Raw genomic sequence first — 24,308 nt, 5'->3', positions numbered from 1 at the left:
ACTTAGAGGTGATGCTGGGAAACTGTTATATTAAATAAATGTCACATACACATCAGAGAAACATGAACAATGAACACCGACGAACAATGTGGGACTTGTTCATCCGCGTGTCCGCCCGGTAGATCACATTCCCATACATGCAGCTAAACAAAATTAAAGCGCAATTTGCAGCGAGAGCCGTTGGTCCTAATGTAATCAGAGCAATCGACTGCATCAAGATAGTCCCGTGTTGCGCCTGCGCCCCGAAATACAATCCCGTCTTTACAGCATCACTATTAGTCAGTGGTTAAGGTCAGTGACTTCCTGTTTTTTGCTGGTTAAAGTACGGCTTCAGATCTTTCTAACAAGCCCCATCCTGCGAGTGGGTCTGCCACCTACAGTGATTCAGGCCTTTCAGGCAGCACAGGCTCCATGTACAGGTCATGGGAGTGTAGTTTGGCCATGGTGCCACTGCCAAGCAACCCATGCCACCCCACTCATCACCACAGAGCCATCTGAGATATCACCAAATATTGTGCCTTTCATTTGTATATACAAGACAGAAGTCCATTGTACATAGATCATGTGAGTATTTGGAAAGATAGTCTTATGCTAGGTACCGTTGTAACTGCTGTTCTCTGGGTCACTCCTCTTTGCTCATAGAACAATGGTTACAGCACATTGTACGGTTGACTGTACCGGAAATATACTTTACATAAACCCCTGTGTGTCTGGTTTCTGGTGCAGGAACTGCTGCAGGATCTGTTTGGACAGGCAGGGACACTGGGACGAGACAGCCATGACCAGAATTTTGGCAGGGTGTGTGAACAGTTAACACCTCAGACCGGCTGCCCCCATAGGAGGTCATATAGCATGATGGGGTTTATGATCAGTGACAAGATTTTTATTTTAACCCCTGCTGTGAGCATTCAGGCATTTAAACGTGAATGTATGACGTGATTATGAAGGTCATTATCGTATACGAGCCTGATAGGATGTAGCGGCGACTTAGTTACTCACATTTCAGGTTGGCTTTACTACTTGAAGTTATATCTGTATTATGAACATATTTATATAATGTAATGAAAGACACAAAAATAAGTTGTTGGAATGCCTTTTCCAATCATATTGATAAGGTCTCCTTGTAGAGTAAAGGCTGACTTAATTAATCTGTTCAACCTGATGAAGCTTGAAGGGTCGAATGTGTCTCCATGTTGATGTAATCTAACTAACCCGTGCATCAATGCTGTCACTGTGCTATGCGACAAGTGGCATAGGGCGAGGTGTGATGTGCTTGGTCACGGGAGCCCTACGGACTTTGAAGTATCCATCTAACCATTTTAAGAAAAATCGAACATGCGCAGCTCTAATTACGAATCTTTTGCCACCCCCTGCTCCTATTGGTGTGCCTCGTGTCCACGCCATCAGCTCTGATTTGCTCACCTCTGCCCTGCATAAAAAGTATGGAGGAGCAGCCGTGAAACTGCCACACAGTGAAGGAAACAGGGACTCGTGATACAGGCTCACTATCGTCATCAAGATGCCTGCCACCACAAGAATCCTTTCTGAATCTCTGAAGTCTGATAAAGGTGAACTTTGTTTTCTGCATTTTACACAATTTTGAATGATTTGGTTAAAGCTATTTATTCTGTAAAATATTATAGAACATATCAATATTCAGAACGTAGAAACCCTTAACCTGCTGCTTGTGATATTGTTAAATGCAAAACAGTATACGGTATTAGAATCAGAATCAGAATCAGAAGTGGTTTATTGCCATTGTCAGTGAGGGTTCACAGACTAGGAACGTTGCTCGGTGAAGTCGTGCTACATCTAACATTAAGGACAAAATACAAAGACCATACAGGTACAGACATCAACAGCAGCCGGAGTGGTTACACAGATGTGTACTAGCAGCAGTAAACTATCGTCATCACGCAGTGCATCAAATGCTTTGATTGTGCTGATTTAATAACTCCAGCCTGTGTGTGCGTATCTGCCGAGGCAGACTGTGGATGAATGTGCCATAAGAATCTATGTCACTGCAAAAAAGGGGAATATTGCTTGTTGTCATTAGCAATTATATTTATTGGTATGATTGCCTTGGAGCCATTGCTATGACCCTCTATTGACAACATCCTCAGTACTAGAAAAATATTTAACATCCTGCATGCATTTAACATACTGTATGAACAGCATAATGCTGCTGCTGAATGCCATTGATATTGATCCAGCATAATCTGGTAACAACAGATATAGACTGGACGCTCATATGAACTTGAAGAGGCTGCAGTTGCTGCTTAGAATATTAGCATTCAAATATGGAAACAGTTCAGCAATAATGCAAATGAACAATGTTTCAAATCCCATCCACACTTGAGCAACAATTCCCATATTGACGGCCACAGTGAGGTTGAGGTTACAAGCTTGCATACTTGGCATGCTGCCAGGTTGTAATGAGAACTGAGAAACTAGTTATTCTCAACACCTAGTGCTATATCCAGACAGGTGGATTAGCATTCTTGCATAGCTTCTTTCAGTCTCTAGTCAACACAGTGCTAAATATCCACCTATTGGGACGCGCATACATGTTGGTGCAAAAGTAATTATTGCGTCTGACTTGACTGCGGTCTGAACTTTTACACCACCATGTAAAAAAAAAAACATTCTGCAATGTTCTTCTTTAATTTTCTGAAAAGTGATGCACCATTTCCAGTATTCAAGGGCTTACCAAGACAAACATCATGAGTATTCTGAGAAGTTGCTGATGTGTGAAGGATTAGTAGTTTCGTTTAAAGGTGTTGTTGCACATTGATAAAAATAAAACACATGATTGATGTTGACATCTTAATGCCGAGGGGATTAGGTGTCTCATGACCCCGGTCTCCATCCCCAACAAATAACCTGGAGATTAAATTCTTGCACATGACACCAAAGTATTAGTTACAGAATTGGCATTAGGGGTAAATCTTTTATGTAATGTGACTAGAATTCATTATTTATTACTGAATGGAAGGTTATGATCTCATATTTTCCCACCTTAAATTAAATCAAAATTCCAGCAGATTTTGTGTCTGCATTATTTTTGGATCCTTTATTAAAGAGAGCTCGTAATCACCTTCATAAACAATGTGGAACATATTTCTTGGCTTGATTGTGCATGATGCTCATGGCCTCTTTATTGCTGAATAGACACCTCTAAACTGTTGTGTGAAACTGAGCCACAACGGTTCCTGGTACTGGTGAAGGACACCATGCTGAGGTGTTGATCTGACAGAGGCAGATGGTTTCTTAAGTACCCGGTACTGTATACCCATTTTGCGAGACTCAATCTGTCCTCTGTGAGACATACCCGACACACACCATCATCTATAATGTTACTAACACTCAAGTGTATGTGTATGTTGCACTTTAATACAAGTTATTGAATTGAAAACAAATTTGTGTGCTTATCTTTTGTTCCAAATTCAGCCAAAGCTGGAAAGACACCAAGCGGTAAGAGAGTATTTCTGTTTGAAATCAGATCAGAATGTCATCCATCCGCAGATGGGCTTGTCTGATATTTAACTAATGTTCTGTCACTCTCAGAGGAGACCCCAGTCTATGAGACAAACATCCCTGAACCAGAATGCAGAGCTGATCTCATCAAATGTGAGCTTGTTACTCTATTTTGCTTATTATTCTGATGATTTGCCCAAATAAATTATTGTTTTTTCTTATATTTCGGTTTATTCAGACTGGTTCAACCTTTCCCTGGATGAAAAGACAGCTAATTCGAAGCTGTGGATCAGAGAGGACGGCGCGAAGGTGGCACGCATCACTGATAATGTCAGATGTCCTGTTTTGGAGAGACCAGAGCGATACGAATATGTTCCACAGGTAGGAATAGTGTCTTTTTTCAAGGGCTTTAAATTTCTTATCTTATGCCACAGTCAAAGTAGATGTAAAACGCAGGCTATAGTATTACACACCAACCTTGCTAAAACTGTCTCTTGCTAAAACTAAAACTAAAACTTGATCTTGAGCCAAGATGCGTTGGCCTTGCAAAGCAAAAAATAGAAATACAACTTTAAATTCCCCACAGCAGTAAATCACAGGCTTTGACAGACTATTTCAAAGTAACTGATCTGATAACTGACTCTCCTCCACATTCCTCAAGGTTCTCTGCAAAGAGGGCATCCACGGCTTCCGAGGCTACTGGGAGGTGGAGATTTCAGGATGGGTTGTGGTCGGGGTCGCCTATGAGCGAGCGGGGAGGAGGAACACCGAAGGGCCCTGCGGCTTCGGGGAGAACGAGGAGTCCTGGGGTCTCGGGTGGAGTGGCTCCAGCTATCAAGCCTGGCACAATAGCAAGACTTTAGAGATCATGGAAATTCCTAAGTGTTCCACAATCGGTGTTTACCTTGACCAGCCTGCTGGTATTCTGAATTTCTATGCCGTGGAAGTTGTGGAGGAGGGAGGAGAGAACGCGGGAGAAAAGGAGGTTAAACTTTTGCAGCAGGTTAGGAGCTCCTTTACAGAGAAAATGATACCAGGTTTCTGGGTAGGGACTCAGTCGCACTGTTTGATCAAAAAGGTGGACGAATAAAGTACTGAATCCTTGATATACCGTCATATCTAAAAGTCATTGATCATGCGAGAAAGAGGGGAGTGAAAGTACTTCATCCTAGTCTAATAAAGTTACAGGCATGTTGGCTTTAAAACCAAAATGGTGGGTGAAACCATTAATTTCTCCTATGGATATTGCGTGTAATTAAAACATTTAAATATATTCCTTATATACAGTACAATATATCTGAGGCAGATGTATAGTACATGGGTTAGTATGTCTCAGTTAGGAGAATAAAGGTTGTTGTTCAGCCGGGCTTCACCTTTGACCTTCCACTATTGCGGACCTTCCTGAAGCCACCGTGAGAAGATATTTGTGTCTGATATGTTGAACTGACTGTGTATAAAGAGACAGGTGCAACCTGCAGGAACAGACAGGATTAGATGTGTATGTTTATGCATATTACTCACCAGATTAGATGTGTATGTTTATGAATATTACTCACCAGATTAGATGCTCATGTTTATGCATATTATTCACCAGACCAAACCCTGCTTTGCCCAATCACATCATGTTTCGCTCCCTCGTTATGTGAGTGGAGAACACTTCCACCTCCACTGCACATATGCATACTCCAGGATATGAGTAGCCGGCACTTCCTTGTCGAGTTAGACACTTAGTCGCACGCCTTGTGAAACGATCTGTCTCCAACGCGTTGCAAGCTCCTTATCAATAAAAGACAGATGACTGTCATTTGGTTCCCTGAAACTTTATTGGTCCTCCTCACACCAAAAGAACTCACGATTGACTTGTCCTAGAATTGTTTTATAAATTAAACCGGACTACTCAAGCTTTATAATAATGTGTTTTTAATTTCTGTTCAGAATTTTTATTACCTGGTTTGATATGGATATATGCAAGATGTTTAATGTGCAAAAATGTAAATAAATTATGAAACACAAAATAAAACAAGTTGTTTCTGTATGTTGTATGTCTAAGAAGTGACCAGACACGCCCTCCAGCTCTTCCAGGAGAATCCCGAGGCATTCCCAGGCCAGCCATGAGACATTAGCTCTCCAGCAGGTCCTAGGTCTTCCCCGAGGTTTCTCTGGCTTTGATACGTGAGAGGTTCCAGCTTTCAGGAGGGCCTTCGCGCCTGCTGTCCTCATATGAAGAGCCAAAGCTTTACAGAAGCTAAAATCGGGCTCCACCAAAACATACGTATCATTCTCAGCATGTCATGCAACCTTTTTAAAAAGTGTCAAGAGTGACACCAAGCAGCTAGTCATATAATGCATGCCCTTTTTAGTAGACTTCTATTGCTGTAATGTTTCCTCAAACATTGGGAATGCAGGTCAGTTGTTGGCAAAATAAGATCAGAAGAGACGCACAGATAGTCAACCATTAGATGCATTTGCTTTTAAACTTTAAATGCGAATACAGTATAATGGTCAAAAATGATCTAAAATAATCTTTCCCCCTGATTATAAAGAAAGATAACTACATTTATACATAAATATTCATGGGAAAAAAAGCACTTTGTACAGACATGAAAAATATGCAAATGCATATTATTGTCTTACTTGTGCCACAATCACCAAATGGCTACACCATGGTGGAAGCTGGTAAAACCATGAGAGAACCCATGCAGAAACAGAACAGAACAGAACGCCACACAAAAAGGCTACAGGTGGAACTGAACCAAGGCAAGTGAGCCATAATTCTATTGAAGTGTCATGAGTTAAATGGCATGAGCTATATATGTGACACATATTACATGACATGATATTTGAACTGGAATGTGTCCAACATTTCAGGCTGGCATGTGCACTGCTTTGTGCACAGTCAGGAAGCAACTGGTTAAAAACGGCATTTGCACGGTTTGACCTGAATCACAGAGATCTCACATGAGAAATGAATATGATTCAAATCATTTAAGAATTTAATGTCAGCACGTTGTATTCTGTAGCTTATGACGTTTAGGTGACTGAATTGGCTGCCATGATGTCACTCTCCTCTGGTGCAACACCTCCTATAGAATATTTCTCCTGACTGTTGGTCCTGGTTTGCTGTGATGTTGCTACACGGTGTAACACGTCCTGTTGGGACTTTTGTGTACATGATCTGTTGTTCACTGTAACACACACACAGACACACACCAGTTCCATTCACACGTATTGATGTTCAGATGACAACCAAGGACAGGTGGTGCTCCTGTGGTCTATTACGGTGCATGACACAACGGATAGCGGGTAAAGATTTGCCGATGGTTTAAACTGATAGCGCCTGCTCACACATCGACATTTGCCACTTTTAAATTGGTGGCTTTACTCAAATCTCCTGTAATTGTTTTAATGTAGCTCATAAAATTATTCTGTTTAGGACATGATTGGGGGGGCAATCCTTTAAGTCTGAAGTGGTATGGAGGAATGTGACTATAATCCTTATTTATTTATTTGGTTTTTATATACTAAAGTTTAACCCCACTCTTCTGTAAAATACAGCAAGTTACTCAGCAACATTTAAAAAAATAGCAAAATACTGTATTTGGATTTACAGTGCAACTGCGCATATAAAGTCATTTTAATTTGCTTGTGCTTTTCCAATGCATTGAATCTATGCATAGCCATCGTCATAAGTGTTAACCCAATTATAGAAGAGTATATTCTATATATTCTATATTCTATATGTACTAAAATTAAGTCTCTAAATACTTCTTCATTCTCTGAAAGTCAATGCCCTTAGGTTGCTTAATGACAATTCCTTTGGCCATTGCAAATAGAACAGCACCTCCCTCTGTCTGAAATTACACATTGCAAGTCAGATACAATGGCTCCGGCCTCGAGAAACTAGAAAATCACTCGGAGAGCACAAACCTCCACCAAGCAGCTCATTCCCCTCCTAATTAGATTTGCATAATCCACATGTTAATCTGGATCCTCATCAAAAGGTTCTAAATTCCAACCATGAAAAGTAAAACTGAATCGGAGTTGAGTTTATGACTACAAGTAAACGGATCCACGTAACATTCATTTATGAATGTTGCAGTTATTAGTCGATAATACTTGAAAATATCACATTGCATTACTTAATCAAGTTAACCTACAAATGAAAATAAGAACAGTGAATAACTTTCATACAACTCCAATATGTCACTTGCAATTTATCATAAAAACTGATGTGGTCAGAAGTTTAAAGAAACGAATTATAAATAAAAACATGTATTGGGAATTTCTTAATCACCATGTAGTGAATAATGACATTGTCAGATTGTTTTGTTGTTTTTATTCTGATGTTATTTGTCACATATACTACCTGTGTGTGTGTGTGTGTGTGTGTGTGTGTGCTCGGCCTGAATGTGTACACAGTGTACTGTCATATGTACTGAGTGTAAAAAAAAATGTTCCAACTGGGGATTAATAAAGTATATTTAAAAGGAAAAAAAGTGCTGCTAGTTAGCACTAGTTGCAAAACATTATAGCAGCAGGCAATTGTCAAGTTCTGTTGGACAGCTGAGACGGTCATGTGACTAATCATTCATAGATTTCACTTTATGTTTTGGCAAGAATAGCCTTTCTCATGTAGCTCTTGTGGCTGCTACTTGTATTTGTCACACAGGTCACTTTGTGTTACCATAGTTTCATTGTGCGTAACCAGAGATGAAGAGCAGCTCGGCAGCTGTCAGTCATCATGGAAAATCTGTGTCGTGTGCTGTAAAGGAAGAATCGTAAATGGAGGCAGACCGGCTGCTGTGCGAACCGGACATCCTGGGAATCTGAGGTCACGTCATCTCTTTTCAAATCAATTGACCTGGACATGACACACTAATTAAAAGGCAGCCTGATTTCTATTCGAGGACTGGTTTGCGTGTTTTGTGTTGGACAGCTTTGCAGGATTTTTAAAATGTGTCATTTTTTTCCCCAATCTGTGTACTTTATTAATTTTAAATATGCTGCCACCAACCAGCTCCTGTCAGAGCAATTTTAGACTTGACCTTTGTCTTATCCCCTTGTTCTCATCAGAGCTCTTAAAATGCCTTTGATATCTTCCTCAAGATGCCGGCTCTTCTGAGGTATCTGTTGCGGTCTGCTCACTATTAGCTTTCGCTTTTCCTTTGAGTGCTCTTGTTTCTGTCTAGAAATCCTCGCACTGCTCTCAACAAAGCACTGAACATCTGCTTCCTTACAGGTGGATTAGACTCCACGTACTGCTTGGAATTTGAGTGTAGTTTAGGTACTTCACTTTTTAACCTGGGAATATGTGAAGAGGAGAGGTTGATTCTCTTCAAGCAGAAGAATAAGAAGAATACGGTGGGCGTGCACTATTTGGGCCTAATAGCGAAAGTCTAGATGAGCTACTGTTAAAATAAAGGATTTTGTCCCATATTTAAAGGCCTGTATATAACAATAGATTCATGATTAGTAGAGTAATGTAGAATAAGTTTATTAAGTAGTTTAGTGAAGTCATTTTGTCTACGCTGCCAAAATACACATGCTGTCTAAAAACACATTTATTTTTATCCCTTCTGAACAGTCGTTTAAGATTATTTCCACAATTCACTTTGAGCATTTCCTCCCAGGGAGGGATCCCTCCATACTTTGAATGATTAGGCCTTTATGCGGCTGATATTTCAAGACTGGCATCCAAATCTTTAAATGATCCAAATGCATGGGAACTGAAATTCAAACAATGCAGCGGGCAAAATTGAAGAATAGAAAAGCAGCTGGGTTTTTTTTTTTTTCCTTTTTTTTCTGAATTCTGAAGTCATAAACCCACACTCAGCAAAAGACAGAGAGGCTGTCATGGGCTGGGTGAGAAGGGAGGGACACTGAAGAAGAAGCCGGGGGGGAGGACTCACAGAGAGTGCACTGTTAGAGGACAGAAAGGCAGACTATGGGTTAACTGGCAGCATAGGTAGATCAGCGGACAAGCACCACTGCTGCTAGTGAAGAGAGAAGTGCGAAAAGGATAGAAAGATAAAAAGAGAGAGGCTGGCCTAACCTGAAGAGATGGTGTGAAGAAATGAGCCACAGGATGGAGCTAGAAGCTTCCAGCAGACGGACACAATTAGTCAGGTACAGCAATATGGCATCCATTATGATTCATGTCTCATGTAATTCTGAACAACATTTGAACAGCTGAAACGTTGCTGCAGAAATATATTTGAATGCATCTCGGTATTGATTTATAAATAATCGATTTCTATTTATTCATTAAGTTAAAAAAAGGCAGCCGTTGCTCAGGGTTGGAGTCTTCTAAAGGATCCGTGTGATGTGTGAGAGGTTGAATTGCAGGCCTGTTAGGGGACTCGCTGCGAAGCCGTGATGTCACCGCTGTATTTATCCAGTAAATGATGTGCCTCCAACAGTCCAAGTCAGCTGTCGACAATCACACAAGCCATCCAACCATCCAGCAACATTATTAGTCAGTCCTCACAGGCAGAGCAATTAATAACATCACTTCTTTACTCACCAAGGTCAAATGTGCACTGATCATTTTGATGACATTCAAAGACATGAGGATGCAGGAGACGTGCAAATATTTTTTTATGGATGATAATGGAAGATATTTTTTAGGCTAATGTATTCAACATGCTCTACGTCCAGCTCGCCATGACGCTCCAGAGTCCTGGGTACCACAAAGCGCACTCTGTGTGGTACACAGAACGGCCGTTTGTCCTCTCCTTCATCCCTCTTTAGCATTTTAAGTATTCCTGCCTGAGCAAGTGAGGAGATTTTCTAAATATTTCTCAACGCCCATGTAACCCCCCCAGCGGGCAAGAGGTTTTTTGTCTCTGCTCTCATCTTTCACAAAGCCCTGATTGTTTTTTTTCTTCTTCTTCTAATCTAATCAGTGTCTCACTTTATGCTGACATAGACTACGGCAGGTTAATCACATCTAACCTCTGGGTCGCCCACGAGTGTCTGTGGAGGCTGAGTGTGAGAAGAGATATTCAGCAGTATTTCTATTATAATAGTAATGATTAAAGTTTAGTCAATTATTCAATAAATACATGGATGGACACCCACAGAAAGTACTTTACAATAAATTAGGCAATGAAATCATTTTTAATGTAATTATTATTTTAAGCGGTAATTCAAAGTAGAAAAATAAGGAATGTAAGATGACAGCTGACATTTAAATTGTTTTATACCAACATTTCTTTATGAAGACCTAAAGCAATAACTAGATACAGAAAAAATAAAAAATAAATACTTGCACATCTGAAATACTATCAGCCTACTGATGTCACAGAACAGAACATAGATTTTCATGAATACACATGTTGGATTGTAAAAAATAGAGATTATTATACATCAAAAAGACGCAAGTGCAGGAAGCAAGCCACCATGTGACCCAACGCAGAACCAAATATTCTTATAAAATCTTGTGGTCAAGCCTCTGAAGAGAAAGAAACAAATAAACTCGTGACACAAAAGAAAATATTCTACTCTATTTCCCCTGACCTGCATTGTGGTACCCTTGTTTTCTGCTATTGGCCATCCGCTTTGCATTTCAGCCATTTGGGAATGCTTTCCAATGCCTCTGGGTTCCTCATGCCAGCCCATCCCTGCTGCCAGATTGGTTTTCACACGGTCCCAGGCCACTCCCTGCTACCACGGCGACGCAGCTGTCACCTGTCAGTTTTGTGGCAGGGATGCACACCGGCCTGTTGTGGCTCAGAATAGAATTGCGGGAGAGTTTGGGTTGAAGTGGGAGAGCACAACAAATCTCAGAGAGGATGACCGGTTGACTAGGGAGGGGGGGAAATCAACCATTTGGGAATGTGGCAAATGTGTGTTGAGGTTTGTGCGCTGCTGTTCATGGGACTGACTGACTGCTTTCTACTGTGTTGGTAAGGCTTCTTGGCTTAGCTTCACTCTGAGCAACCAGTTGCAGTTAGCTTATTCAAATGCATATGGATGATTAAGCTAATCATTTGATGTTTCTTTTCCTTTTTGCTTGATATTTTAAGCATGAGTTTGCTATTACTTGATTATATATGTGTGTTGTACCTTTATGTAAACATGACCTTGAATGGCTGAATACTCAGGGAGCAAAAACTGTCCAAAAAAACCAGCAGCTACATTACGATGTTTCAGGTGGACATTTGCATTCACCTCAGTTGTGTTTATCATCAGTTTATGACTGTCGCCCTCTTTTCTTTTCACCTGAAGCCATAAATAAGTATTTCTGTTTCACTGCAGAATGGACGACCAGGATAGAGTAAGCCAGGCATCCAGTGTGGCCACCATTTCTTACTTTCCTGTCAGCAAGGTATGCTTGAGTTACTTTTTATTATCATATCCACATGCAGCGACCCCATCAATGTACGGTCATTTATCATCCTGCCGCTGCCTATCAGGACAGCGATGGAAAGGTGCAAACATTTGGAAAGAGATGTCAAGCTGCCAAGAGAGACCCCAACTGTCCCGTGGTCATCAGAGGATGGCTCAACAAAAAGGTAAGCAAACATGTCCTACTTAACATTTTACAGCGTACATTTTATAATTGCCTGTAGAGGAGAGCGTGACTTCCCTAAATTAATCTTCCTCCTGCAGGACAGCTCTGGTTTGAAGCTATGGAAGAGGAGATGGTTTGTTCTTTCCAACTACTGTCTGTTTTACTATAAAGGTAAATGACCCTGTATTTCAGTGTATTGTTATTGTGCAGTGCGTCTGTTCTTCAAGTCACTTCAAGCCACTTCTACGCCCCCCCCCCCCCCCACATCAGACAGCAGAGAAGAAACTGTGCTCGGCAGCATCCCACTCCCGAGCTACAAAATCCTGTTCTGCACACCGCGAGAATGCAAGAACAGAAAGTTCACATTCAAGGTGCCATCTTCTGATTATTCATTAAATTTAAATATGTGTGTGTGTGTGTGTGGGTGGGTGGGTGGAGTACCCAGCAGAGCATTCATTTAGGAGTCCAGCTTCACAACTGTCAAAAATCTTCTGAATTCCAATTGAATGGTTAATCCAGAAGCTAATAAGCAGATAAAGAAAATGAGTATTTGTCACAATGTTGTGGAAAGTAGTTCATTCAGTTCATTAACTTCAGCTCGGAATTATACACACCAGAAAAAGTATAATTTTCTCTTGCGTAGCAGAGCGATGGAGAGTATTTAAAATGCCTTTCTGTGCATTAGGTGGTGCACCAGGGGATGCGGCCGTACTTCTTCAGCGCTGACACTCAGGAGGACATGTTGGGTTGGGTCCGGGCCCTCAGCCTGTCGGCTGCAATGGAGCCAGACAGCTATCTGAACAGGTAGAGCACTACTGAGGTGTTATGTTCTGGATGACAAACATTTTTCATCATGGCGCTCCCTCTTCTCAGGCGTTGCTCAAGTTATCAGGACTTCACACGCATGGGTGACAGCAGCGAATCAGTTGACGCACCTAAACCCTCCTTTGATGGAGAGGGTCTCTCGCAAAGACACAGAAACATCTGCAGGGCTCTGAGCGAACCGAGTCATCTCACTGGTGGACGAGTCGGGGCATCGCACTCGGAGCACAGGGGGAGGAGGAGGGCCGCGCGGCAGAGGAGCAGCAGCAGGTTCTCAAGTCATCTCTGCATTCTGAAGCTCGTATTTAAATCACAGTGCTTAATTTCTGGTCCCAGCTTCGTTGTTCTGCTCTGCTTTCTTTTCAAGCAGAACACCCAGTCCTTCCGATGTTTGTAGAGGACGGGTTTGTGGTCCAAACCGAGAGCACGAGTCTCTTCCTGGCCAAAACACTCCGCTCACGCAATCAGAAATGTTGGTGGCCGGTTCTCTGACGTCAAGAGGTCAGCTGGGCTCACGACCTCATACACCAGCAGGAAGGGTCGACATTCGACCTCATGATGATTCAGTCATAGTGTCCCAGGCGCTGTTCTACGCACCCGCCTCACCCAAGCTGGAGTTCAAATCTACGCCCAACACTCCAGTGACAGAGAGGTGGCAGAAGGTTCGGATGCACTTCATTTGATATGATCAAATGTTTAGCTGTTTCAATATATATGTCTTGTTAATGTCTTGCATTACATGAAAAAGTAGTAAATAATAATAATCAAGTCAGTTCTAATAATAATAATAATAATACATATGGAAGATTAAGTGCATGAAGACTAAAGCCATGGTTGCTCTAATTTAGAATAACAATTAATGTAGAAATTTCCAAATTCTAAACTTCCAAATTACATAATTTGTGTAAAAATGTAATGTAATGCTCTATCTCAACTATATATTCTAATCTTGTACTAGACTTATCAGGATTTCTACTTTTTTTATAGCCATACTAATTTGCTTCTACACTCCAGAAGTTTTGCTCTTCCAATTTCCTTATCACAAATCAACTTGTCAAAATAATATGACATATTCCGTGAATGGGGAGGACGTTTTTCCAAGTTGTAAAAAAACACAACAACTTCAATGCATTATGGGAAATTCAGGAACCAGTGTGCTTATTCCAGTCTGGACTGGAGGACATCCTATAGCCGCTGGTGCTTCAATATTGATCGTTGTTGTTTTCTCTGCATCTTTTGAGATCCAAACTTGATAGAAGACTAATATTTTAATATTTAAAAAATGTTACTATTTTATTAATCTGACATTTTTTTTTATTGTTTGCAGCCTTCACCTTCACATGGTTCTGTCCATCATGTGTCAAGTGGGAGAAGACTTTTAGGAAAGGTGATCACAGAACAAACAAGATCCAGACTAGTAGTAGTTATGGGAGGAAAGTAAAAATAAGAATAAGAATAAGAATGCATTGGTTTTATAGAGCGCTTTTCAAGGCACCCAACCATGCTTTGCATTGTGCATTATTCATTCACTCCATACTTGGTAGTGGTTGCGCTACTGCTGTAGAGTAAAAGTAATAATATCTGCCCATTGGTGTGCAAGAACTTAAACTGCAGTAACTAATAAGATGGTTTTACTCATCTGGAACCTCCGTACATTTGGTTTTAGTTCATTCCATGTGTTGTCGCTTCTGTTGTAAATGTGTTGTCTCTTTCTTCAGAGCTACTCTACAGGGGCACATACAGATTTACTGCCCCCACTGCCCCCCTCATCAAGAGCAACACAAGCCCCGCACCACTACCATCATCACCACCGCAGCAATTCATCTGTGTGTGTGCCCCCCCCAGCTATGGTACAGCCCGCACCGCTGCACTCTTATGATGTCTTGTGTGATACAAACTGTGTCTGAAATAGAATGTTGTTCTTGTGTTGCCTTTTAACAGAAACTCAAAATGATTATATTCTAATATTTATTGACTGGCTTGTTTTAACCCTTTGCCACGTTGTCACTAATCTTTACTGTGTGACTAATAAACTATATATTGTGCTCGTTCTTCTTTGTAGTGTTTGCTTGTTTTTGATATCAGTATGTTATTTTTCAAATTATCATGGGATTCGCTGTGATTACTTACGTGAAGCAAGTTTCATATGAAGCAGCTGTTAGAAAAGGTACAAATTTATCTTGTGAAAATCCATTCTGATTTCAAATTCGTCACAAAACGTGTAAAAAACAAATGGCCGTGGCTTTGCTTGTGAAATTTATGACGTGCTCTTTTAAAAAGAAAATAGCATAGTCAAGAATTCCATTGCTAACCTCCACCAAAACACCCAAAGTAGTTTTAAGTGTGGTTAACAAAAAGGATTTAAAAAGACGACGCCATCACAAAGCGATGGCATATTAACTTTTGACTAAATGATTGAATTCCAGGGCCCTAAGCCTAACCCTAGGGAGGTCCTACCGATCAGGCCTCTTGAAAGTGATGCAGATGTGAGTACTGAAGCAGCATTTACAGTGATGTCTTATCATCCCTCCCTGAGTAGATGTGAGTTTGGTTTTAATTTCTCCTCCCCAGGCTGTGTTGACGAGGCTGTGTGGGTGTGACAAGCTGTTGCAGGCCCTGTCTTTCGAACTGGCCCAGCTACAGATCGATAAGGTCAGTGCTTACCACGCCGCCACCCAGTACATCTGCTTCAGGAGGCTATATTGCACTGCATTAAAGGTAAACTGATGACTTGTACAAATTAACACCTTGAGGTGTGAACATTGATTGAATAATAATAATAATCTGTTTATTTGTACAAACAGAAGTAGGAAACTGTTGACAGCATGTTGTTGCTGTTTTACGAATAACATGATCGAGACCTATTTCCTTGTGGTAGGAGAGTGTTCATTGTGCATTGGAGGTGTCCAGACTTCAGCTGGAGGACTGGAAAAACCAGGGGCCCAGGGCCCAGGAAGAAGCTCTGATCCAGAAGGGCTTGCTCCAGGAAGAGCTGGTCACAATCCGGGCCCGGATGTGCGACGTTTCACTGGTGTGTAATAAGCTGCAGGGCAGTGAACCGGAATAAGGCCAGCGTGTCATTAAAACACTACTATTATTTACTATTATTCTTTTCCACAAATATTCAAAACATATTATTCAGGAAATGGAACGAGTGTGGAGTCAATATGAGCGAATGGAGAGTGAGCTGTCTGTCCTACATTCACAACTGCAGCACATCTCTCACTTTGGGCTGCCACAGGTAATTTCACTCATTTTATATATTACAAATATAGACTCCAGTCTCTTTGTGGCCCTGAACTAGAAATGAAGGGTTTGAAGTAATGCTTGAGGTCTAGCTGTAAGCTTATTAGTCACCAACGTTAAAGTCACAGTTTTCTGTGAGCCCGAGAGACTCGCGTTAGAAAACATTTCTTTGCATCAGGAACAATCCCAGGCCCAGAGAGAGCTGTGGATGATGGAGGACATCCTGGCTGGACTACAGGCCAACAGGGATCACTTCAGCTTCTTGTTGGGACTGCAGAGGCCCCACAGTAAGTGTCCTCAGCTGGTATATGTCTAAATGCACTAAACGTACTTCATTCATTCATTTATTATGTTTGCAGTGGTATTTTCTTTTATTGCTTTATTAGCAGGATATAGCTATAGCTATTGCCGCAAGGTTAGAAGTAAAATTCAGCTAACCTGACACACATGGTTGAAATGCAGGAGAGCCTCCAAGTGATGCTCGATTGCAAATAAATCCTTCCTGCATGGATGAATGAATAAATCATGAGTGAACTACAAAGTCTGTATCTTTTTTCAGCATTTCCACCAGCAATAATAGATTGAAGAGTTTGCTGATGCCACATTAATTTGTGCAATATTTTGGGCGTATTTCCAGTCGTGAAAATTCAAAAAATGTCTTCTGGTTTTTAAATGAGGATTACCAGTCTGCCGCTTTGCCGGATTTTGTCTTAATTATGTGCATCACGATTTGATGACATGATGAATCGGACCATCTCTGTCTCCCACTCAGCTTTCCAGTCAACAATACCACATTCTGGATCCCCCGGCTCTTCTACAGACAGGCTGCAGAGTGGATTTCCTATGGTAGGATTCCTGAATATCACTGACGTCTGGCAGACCTGTTCTGTGCTTTCAAAGAACTATTGTACATTAAAGGCAAAGGTTCCAACTGTCTGCAAGTGCTTACCGATGAGAAGTACATCATTTAGATCTAAAAACTGCTCATTTATTTACGATGTGATGCCTTTATGTGAACAAGTTCCCTAATCTGACTTTTGAGTGATTATAGGCTGGTGGAAGAATTATCTCTGCCTTCATTCAGATATTATTAAGAACTCCAAAATAAAATCTGACAGTTTTGATGACCGCATACGATGTCCATCACGTCATAGACTGGTGCCGCGTCACTAATACATGTTGAAATATGCCGTTTCAATAAAGTTAAGGACACAATTTGGCACTTTTTCCAATCACATCCCTTGAAAATGATCTCAGCAGGACGTGGAGCAGGAGCCGCCAGCTCGTCCGCCGTTGCCCCAGGAGTTACAGGAAGGAAGGATTCCGGATCATGGCTGGACAGACTTGTCATATGAGGTGAAAAATGCCAACATTATAAAGAATAAAAAGACAATTCTATATTTATGTTTGCTTTTCCTGTGTGTGTTTCAGGCAGTCTACAAGCACGCTATTGATCTGGCACAGAGAAGCGGAAACATCCAGCCTGACCTCCTTAATGTGAAACCACAGAAAGATGCATCCGGTTGGCAGAGATTGACTCACTATAAACAGAGTCTGGAAGGAATGATATTAATACATTGGCCTGTTGATTAATATTTCCTGACACATCTAATATTGAACAGCTTTAATTGGTTAGCCTTTATGCTCCTGGTCTCTTTCTTGCATCCCCTCATCCTCATATTTCCTTTACGCTCTTTCTTGCTGACATCCTCTCCCACCCTCTGTGCTTCTCGCCTATTTTCGTTCCATCTGTAGAGTCCAAGTCTGGTTCAAAGAGAATCCCGGCACCTGCAACAAGGCCATTGACCAAGGTTTGATTTTTCTTTCATGTTTGCTATAGCTACCTGCATCTGGATGTATGGATCCAAATCGCTGCAGATATATAGAAGCAACCAAAGCCGCTTATACCTCACTGCACTCACAGCTAAATTTAAATTATTTGATTCTCACATTTTCCTTGCAATTAGGGTATGTTGCAGTGCCTGTTCTAGGCGAGAGGGGGCAGCAGAGCATCGTTCTAGACAGAGCTGAGCCTTACTGTATCCATGAGTATAGCATGAATATGCCTATACATTTATGCACAGAAACAAACACAACATTTTGTGCATCTTGATTTCTTACATTTCTTTATTTAACTATTTGATTTGCAAGTTATGGATTCTGGTTCCTGCTTTTTGTGGTTCAGAGTTTATCAATGACTCATATTCTAAATGATCTATATCCACCCTAGAAAGTGAAGATGAGTGAAGAAGAACAGATTGAGCGGATGAAGAGAAATCAGGAGAGGTTGACTAACAATAAGAAACCCCCCATCTCTGATGCCCAAACCAAGAGTCACGTTTCAAGTGAGGAGGTGTGTCAGATCATTCCTCACTGTAACTTAACACATTTCCACATGAGATCACATAAAAAATATGCCTTTGATGAACAATCCTGTTATTCCCCCAGGCCCCCTTCCCTCTTAGGGTAACACGTGTCGTCACAGCTGTACTGCCGACCTCCCTCGTGGCCAGACGGGTGTCTGTTGAGGATCCCCCACCGGAGCTTGACAACCCCTTGTCTGAGCAGATCCCACCTGAAATGCAGAGTAAAACAATATTGAACAAGCCTCCCAGGCATCTGCTGCTGGAGAGCCATGACCCACACCGTTCCTCTGCAGAGAGGCAACAGGATCAGCCGGCTACCAAAACGAATAGACAGCAGCAGCGTCAGGGAATATTGAGGCCTCCCAAGACTGAGACACGATCAGCCATGAGCAGAGCTGATCCTGCAGAGACTTCAAGGGATCAAGTTCAGCATCAGGCAGGTTCAGGAAATGGAAGTGTAATCTTGTTCAACATAGGTGATAACATCTCCTCTAATTCTGATATTGGCTTCACTTTCTTATTGTTTGGGCTTTCATAGATAGCCTTTTGTGCATAAATCAGCAGCAGCATCTTTTGATTCAGAGAAAAAGGAATTGTAAAGTATTTTAAAGTTTTCTGGCATAGTGATGTTACTTACAATTGGTAGTTAATTATACTATAGAAAGTGTTAAGTCCTTGAAAAGCCTACAATGAACAAACCATGAAAAAACATAAATGAAAATATAGAAATTCAACCATTCAAATACAGTTTGTATTTATTTCACTTTGCTATGTTGTCGATGTCATTCTATGTGACATTGTTGGAGCAGGCAGAGGAACGGCTCTCTGCCCTTCTGACCCCTGACCTGGACCCCGATCTCTATCTGAGCCCTGAGCAGCGAGAGGCCAAACTGCGACGTCTGGAACGAATACGCGAGAGAGTCATGAAAAGGTGGATATATATTTACATATTTAGAAACTGTGTGTGTGTGTGTGTGTGTGTGTGTGTGGATGCGTGTGTGTATGGAGGGTCTCCACTAATTGGTTGTTCTACCTCTCCATCAGTGCAGTCAGAGAAAGTGCAACTGCACACAATCAGCTGCCAATCAGTGGGGAAGCCAAAGAAGCTCACCGGCTGCCTCCCGCTAGAAAACAAAAGATACGATCAGGTACCTGCTTCCAAACACAAAATCTGAACTAATCAATATAAACTGTTCCATTAGATGCTCAGGAGCACACCGACTTGAAGTCCCAGTCTTGTGTTTTCTCCACTATAGCCATAAGTAATTAGAATACGGCATTAGGCATCAGCTGATAAGGCTCTGCTCCATTCCTGTTTTCAGACTATGAACATTCCCATGGAAGGGAAAGCCGTGAGGATAACTTCAAAGGTCCTGCAGAACTTCGGCTTCCTAGTGAAGCATCTCAGAAAGACGAAGATGAGCGGGTGAAGAAATCTAAAACACAAGCAAGATTTTGGAACAAACCACAGCAAAAGGATCAAAGTAGAAGAATGGGGATCGCTAAAAGTAAAATAAAGCGTCCGGATTCACCCTATCATGTATCTTCTATGGCTGTCTATGAGAAAGATGGAGGCAGGCGATTTACAAGTTGCAAGGATGGAGAGCAACAAAAACTTGAAGAATCACCCATGGATGATAATGAAAGTGATTTTTCATCCTCTGATGTGAGAGCCAAGTGGTTCCTCTCCACCAATCAGTGGCAAGAGTTTGCACCTTTGCAGATCCCTGGCATTGACTCTCTGTGCTGTGAGGAGATGTCAGATGTTGAGAACCAGCGTGCATGTACCGATGATGATTGCAATGAACTGTCCTCCACAGTGAGTGAAAGCTTAGAGAAAATGAAAGCCAACCACTCACTCTTCTATAAGATTGCATGTGACATCAGCATTTCAGACACAGATATAACTAAGAATGAGGGGAGTTCAAATACCCAAACTTCATCCAGGCAAGAGGAAGAAGAGCTGGTGATCACTGAATCCGAGTTGGAGGAAGCAGCCCCAAGTGTGTGTGGATCACCGAACCCATATACTGAGAATAGTCTATTAATGAATCAGAAACTACAAGATTCAACAGCAGGGCAGGAAGACCAGACAGAGGAGGGCAACGCAACTATCCATGGAGCTCCCATTCAGGATGGCGATTATGATCAAAACCTGGACAAGAGACAAGAAGACGGTGGGACGAAGGAGCCAGATGGCGTAAGGGACGATCAAGAGAGTTCTGAAGAGGCCAAGCAATGTCTGAGTGAAGAGAGCAAAGAGACAGCCCAGGAAGGGGAACAAGACAACAGCCACTCCATCACTCCATCCAGCTCTGTGCAAGAGGGCCGGAACGCAATCCGGAGTGCATCTTTTGGGAAGGCACGAGTTACAGTCATAAGGACAAGTTTGTGAAAAAGAAGAAAAAAAAAGAGGCACGATGGCTTCGGGAGGTGAAAAGAACAAACTTGGGGAAGACAAGAAAAGTAAAGTTTAAGACTGAAGCTACTGAATTAAACTCTGGGTTACAGATGGTGAAATGGGAGCATGGAAATATGATGCATATTTATAATGTTTGGTCAACTTGAACATTTCCATTATTCCCAATACCTTGTGCGTATCGTTGTGGTGAAATATTTAAGGTTAACACTTTCATTTGATTCACAGTTTGAATCTATTATTATAACACCAAAACACCTCAGCCGCTTGTGAATGGCAACATAACCTTGTTATTGTGGCTTATATGTATCTCTAATACGCTGATTAATAAACATGCTGAGTGTCTGAAGAACATCGAGGGTCCTCCTTCTTATTTGTATGCTTAGTATATCACATGCACATTTTGTTCTCCGGTTCGTATTTGGGTTTTGGGTTTTTTACGTCAATGAAGATCCCCCCCAAATGATTGGATGCTCCTCTCAGACAAGCCCTGGTGCAGAATTACACGGAGCCACAGAAAATACCTTTGCCACTTTAAATCCTCGCCGCGTCTCAGTCGATGACATCATTGTCTGAGAACACATTACATCACCCCTTCCCAGGATCTCTCTCTCTCTCTGTGTGTGTGTGTCTCTGTTTCTCTCTCTCTCTCTCTCTCTCTCTTAAAGACCGCACCACCTTATGTTTGCCGAGCATCTCGCAGACACAGAGAGACGCGCTTATCTGTTTACAACCACATCAGATGCATATTAATAACAGCTCGTGTGGTGTAGAGCTGCATAAAGATGAGGCCAATTTCATCAAACTATAAGTTCATCATCCAGCGCGCATCTCCTTCCTGCAGGAGAAGCAGAAGGAAAACCTAAAGAACACGCGATTCACTGAAAGTCGACCAACTGCGTATGAATAAAAGTTGAGTGACGATGTTTGATCGTTGGATCAGAACAAGAAAACACTTCTCTCTCTTTTTTTCCTCGTTGGTCTTTAGCGCATCTGAACTCGCACACAAAGCTCTATTTTGCTCGTGCACTCTGCACATCAAGCGCTGCTTTATGACGAACAGAACAATTCAAATTCATGAGCCTATTCCTTTACCAAACGCGTAAATGTCCGCGTAAAATCTAATATGGGGCCAATGCGGGTTAAGCGCCTGTCTGTTGGTTTGGTCCTGTCTCTGATATAAATACACACTGTATAATTAATCAGGTGTTTGATTAGCCTGAATGCGCGCGAGTGCGTGCATGGCGCACGCGTAAATCACAGAGACGCAGAGAATGCTGAGTGAATGTTTCTTTAAGACCCATTACCTTCGGATCCAACAGAGGGGGGGGGGAGTCTGTGGTAAGGTGGCGTATCGTCTCTCTCCGCGTCCCCCTCCTCGCCGTTTACATGTGGAAGAGGAAAAAAAAATCCAACACGAATTGGAAGCTTCGCTATGCGTTCGGATGGGGGGCACGGATTAACGCACGATCCGCGGGAAATGGACACTCCAGGCAACCCGATGGTTGAGGTAGGATGCAAGTTCACACCCGCCCGATCACAGGCGGGGAGAATCTTCCACAGAACACAACGAGCGCATCCAATAATAGAACGACAGACGCATCAGTGCGCGCATTTTTCTAATAGCAGGTATAATGTTGTCAAAGATTGAGGGTAGTGGTGTGTGATTGTGCGCGCGCGTGTGTGTGTGGTGATGGTGATGGTGATGGTGAGGGTTGGGGGGGGGGGGGGGGGGCAATAATTAGATAGACTCTATGCCTATGTCAGTGTCAGGCATTGGCAGGTGTGTTGGCAGCGCGATTTATTCCGGGCGCGCGTACTCGCTCCCGTTTGCATACAGTTAGGTGAGGTGCTGGTTGAAGAGAGGGGTGTGTGTGCGTGTGTGTGTGTGTGTGTGTGTGTGTGTGCGTGTGGGGGGGGGGGGGGGGGGGGTCTGATGAGATCATGAGATACCGCTGTATATTGGTCTGGTATTTATTTGTTGCTTGTAATTAATCACGGCTCTAAGTCCAAGTCCCTTTCCATTGGGCGACAATCAAACCCGCCAGCTCGTCGCGCTGCTGCCACTGGATGTAATTATGGGATGTAAATGCAGAAGGAATAAATGTGCGAGGGCAATTTAGGTGCCATTCTGACATGTTACTTTCCAGAGACCAGGGTCTCTAAACGTGGATTTATCTTCCTCCTCTACGCTGTAATGACGCATGACGGACCAATCTGGAGATCACCCCCCCGATACGCACGCTTTTTTACTACAAGAATGTGGATGTGCGCGCGCTCCGCACGTCTCCCATCGAGTGGTCTTTCCCTTCATGCATTCAGAAATGGAGGTAGCCACAGACTCGGAAGCCTGTCATCTGGAGGAGAGCCTCGTCATTTTCCCATCAGCCCAGCGTGCAGTGCGTGCCGGCGCAAATAAAAGCGCGTTAGCCCCACATCCCGGTGCTTTCAATCCCTCCCAGCCGCCGACAATCACTTATCGATTCCAGTGATGCCTTTCTTGGCCGGGGGGCTACTGTTTCATGTTTCATGGAATTAGGAAGGGGAGGATGGGGGCATTATTTGTTGCCGCATGTATAGGTCTGCTCTGCTTTTCTGGAAATATAAAGAATGCACTTTTTTTTTTTTGCAGTATTTTCGTTTTAACATTTAAAACTCTGTTCTAATTGCCTAAGTCTGTAAACTCCTCTCTCTCTCTCTCTCTATACTGTTATTCGGATGAGATATTTTTCAACATGATACAAACCCAAACTGGGGGCCTGATCCTAATCGGTCAAGTAGTGTGTATATAAATGTGTGGATGCACACACACTCGACAATTTCATTGTGGTCACACTGTAAGATAAGTTCAACCAATGTATCTCATGCATCTAATTGATAATATATGAGATAGATCATGACATCAGCTCATTGTTTTTAGTCTGCTTCTATTACTATAGGAACAAGTCAAAACTAGGATAGGCGTTCGGGCCTAAAAAGCCATCCTGATAAATAGTTTGTCATTTAATGCAGCGGCTATGAAGACATCCATCTCTCTTGTTTTGTAGTTGTCAAACACACGGTTCCTGAAATCTGGTGACCTCACAGGAAAAACTGCAGGATGAACAGTAAAGCTTCACCGAAACTGCAGCAGTGAATCTTTTTTTTTCCCAGCACAGCCTCATCATTTGGCAATCAAAGAGCAGAACTAAGAGCTACCCACTAATTGTTATAGTATATGCAATAGTTTAATTAGATTGCCATGTGTTTCTGCTGCCCCTGCTGAGGCAATGAAAAGTTGGGAAATCAGTAATTCCAAGATTATCCCAAACTGAATGTGTAGATTAGAGGTTTTTATTACAGGCCGTCCTATATTTAGTATTCAGGTGTTTCGAGGTTCTGGACCAACTTCAATAATTTTCAGGGGAATATTTTGGGATCACAGAGTAGCAGCAACCGTAAGTTGTTTTCTTCGGAAACATCG

General features: G+C 42.1%; 1 protein-coding gene across 1 annotated transcript; it reads left to right on the top strand.

Moving 5' to 3' along the window:
- The first annotated feature begins 1,460 nt into the window (after nt 1-1,460).
- On the top strand, nt 1,461-5,500 carry LOC137910145 (stonustoxin subunit beta-like). Its single transcript, XM_068754574.1, has 5 exons — nt 1,461-1,568; nt 3,451-3,474; nt 3,568-3,630; nt 3,716-3,858; nt 4,139-5,500. The coding sequence occupies exons 1-5, from the start codon at nt 1,520-1,522 to the stop codon at nt 4,565-4,567; spliced, it is 708 nt and encodes a 235-aa protein (XP_068610675.1). The 5' UTR covers nt 1,461-1,519; the 3' UTR covers nt 4,568-5,500.
- Nucleotides 5,501-24,308: the final 18,808 nt, after the last annotated feature.

The sequence above is a fragment of the Brachionichthys hirsutus genome, chromosome 21 (genome assembly GCF_040956055.1).
Source record: "Brachionichthys hirsutus isolate HB-005 chromosome 21, CSIRO-AGI_Bhir_v1, whole genome shotgun sequence".
Classification (NCBI taxonomy): Eukaryota; Metazoa; Chordata; class Actinopteri; order Lophiiformes; family Brachionichthyidae; genus Brachionichthys; species Brachionichthys hirsutus.
The sequence above is the reverse complement of the archived record's forward strand: the minus strand, read 5'-3'. Positions and strand labels throughout refer to the sequence as shown.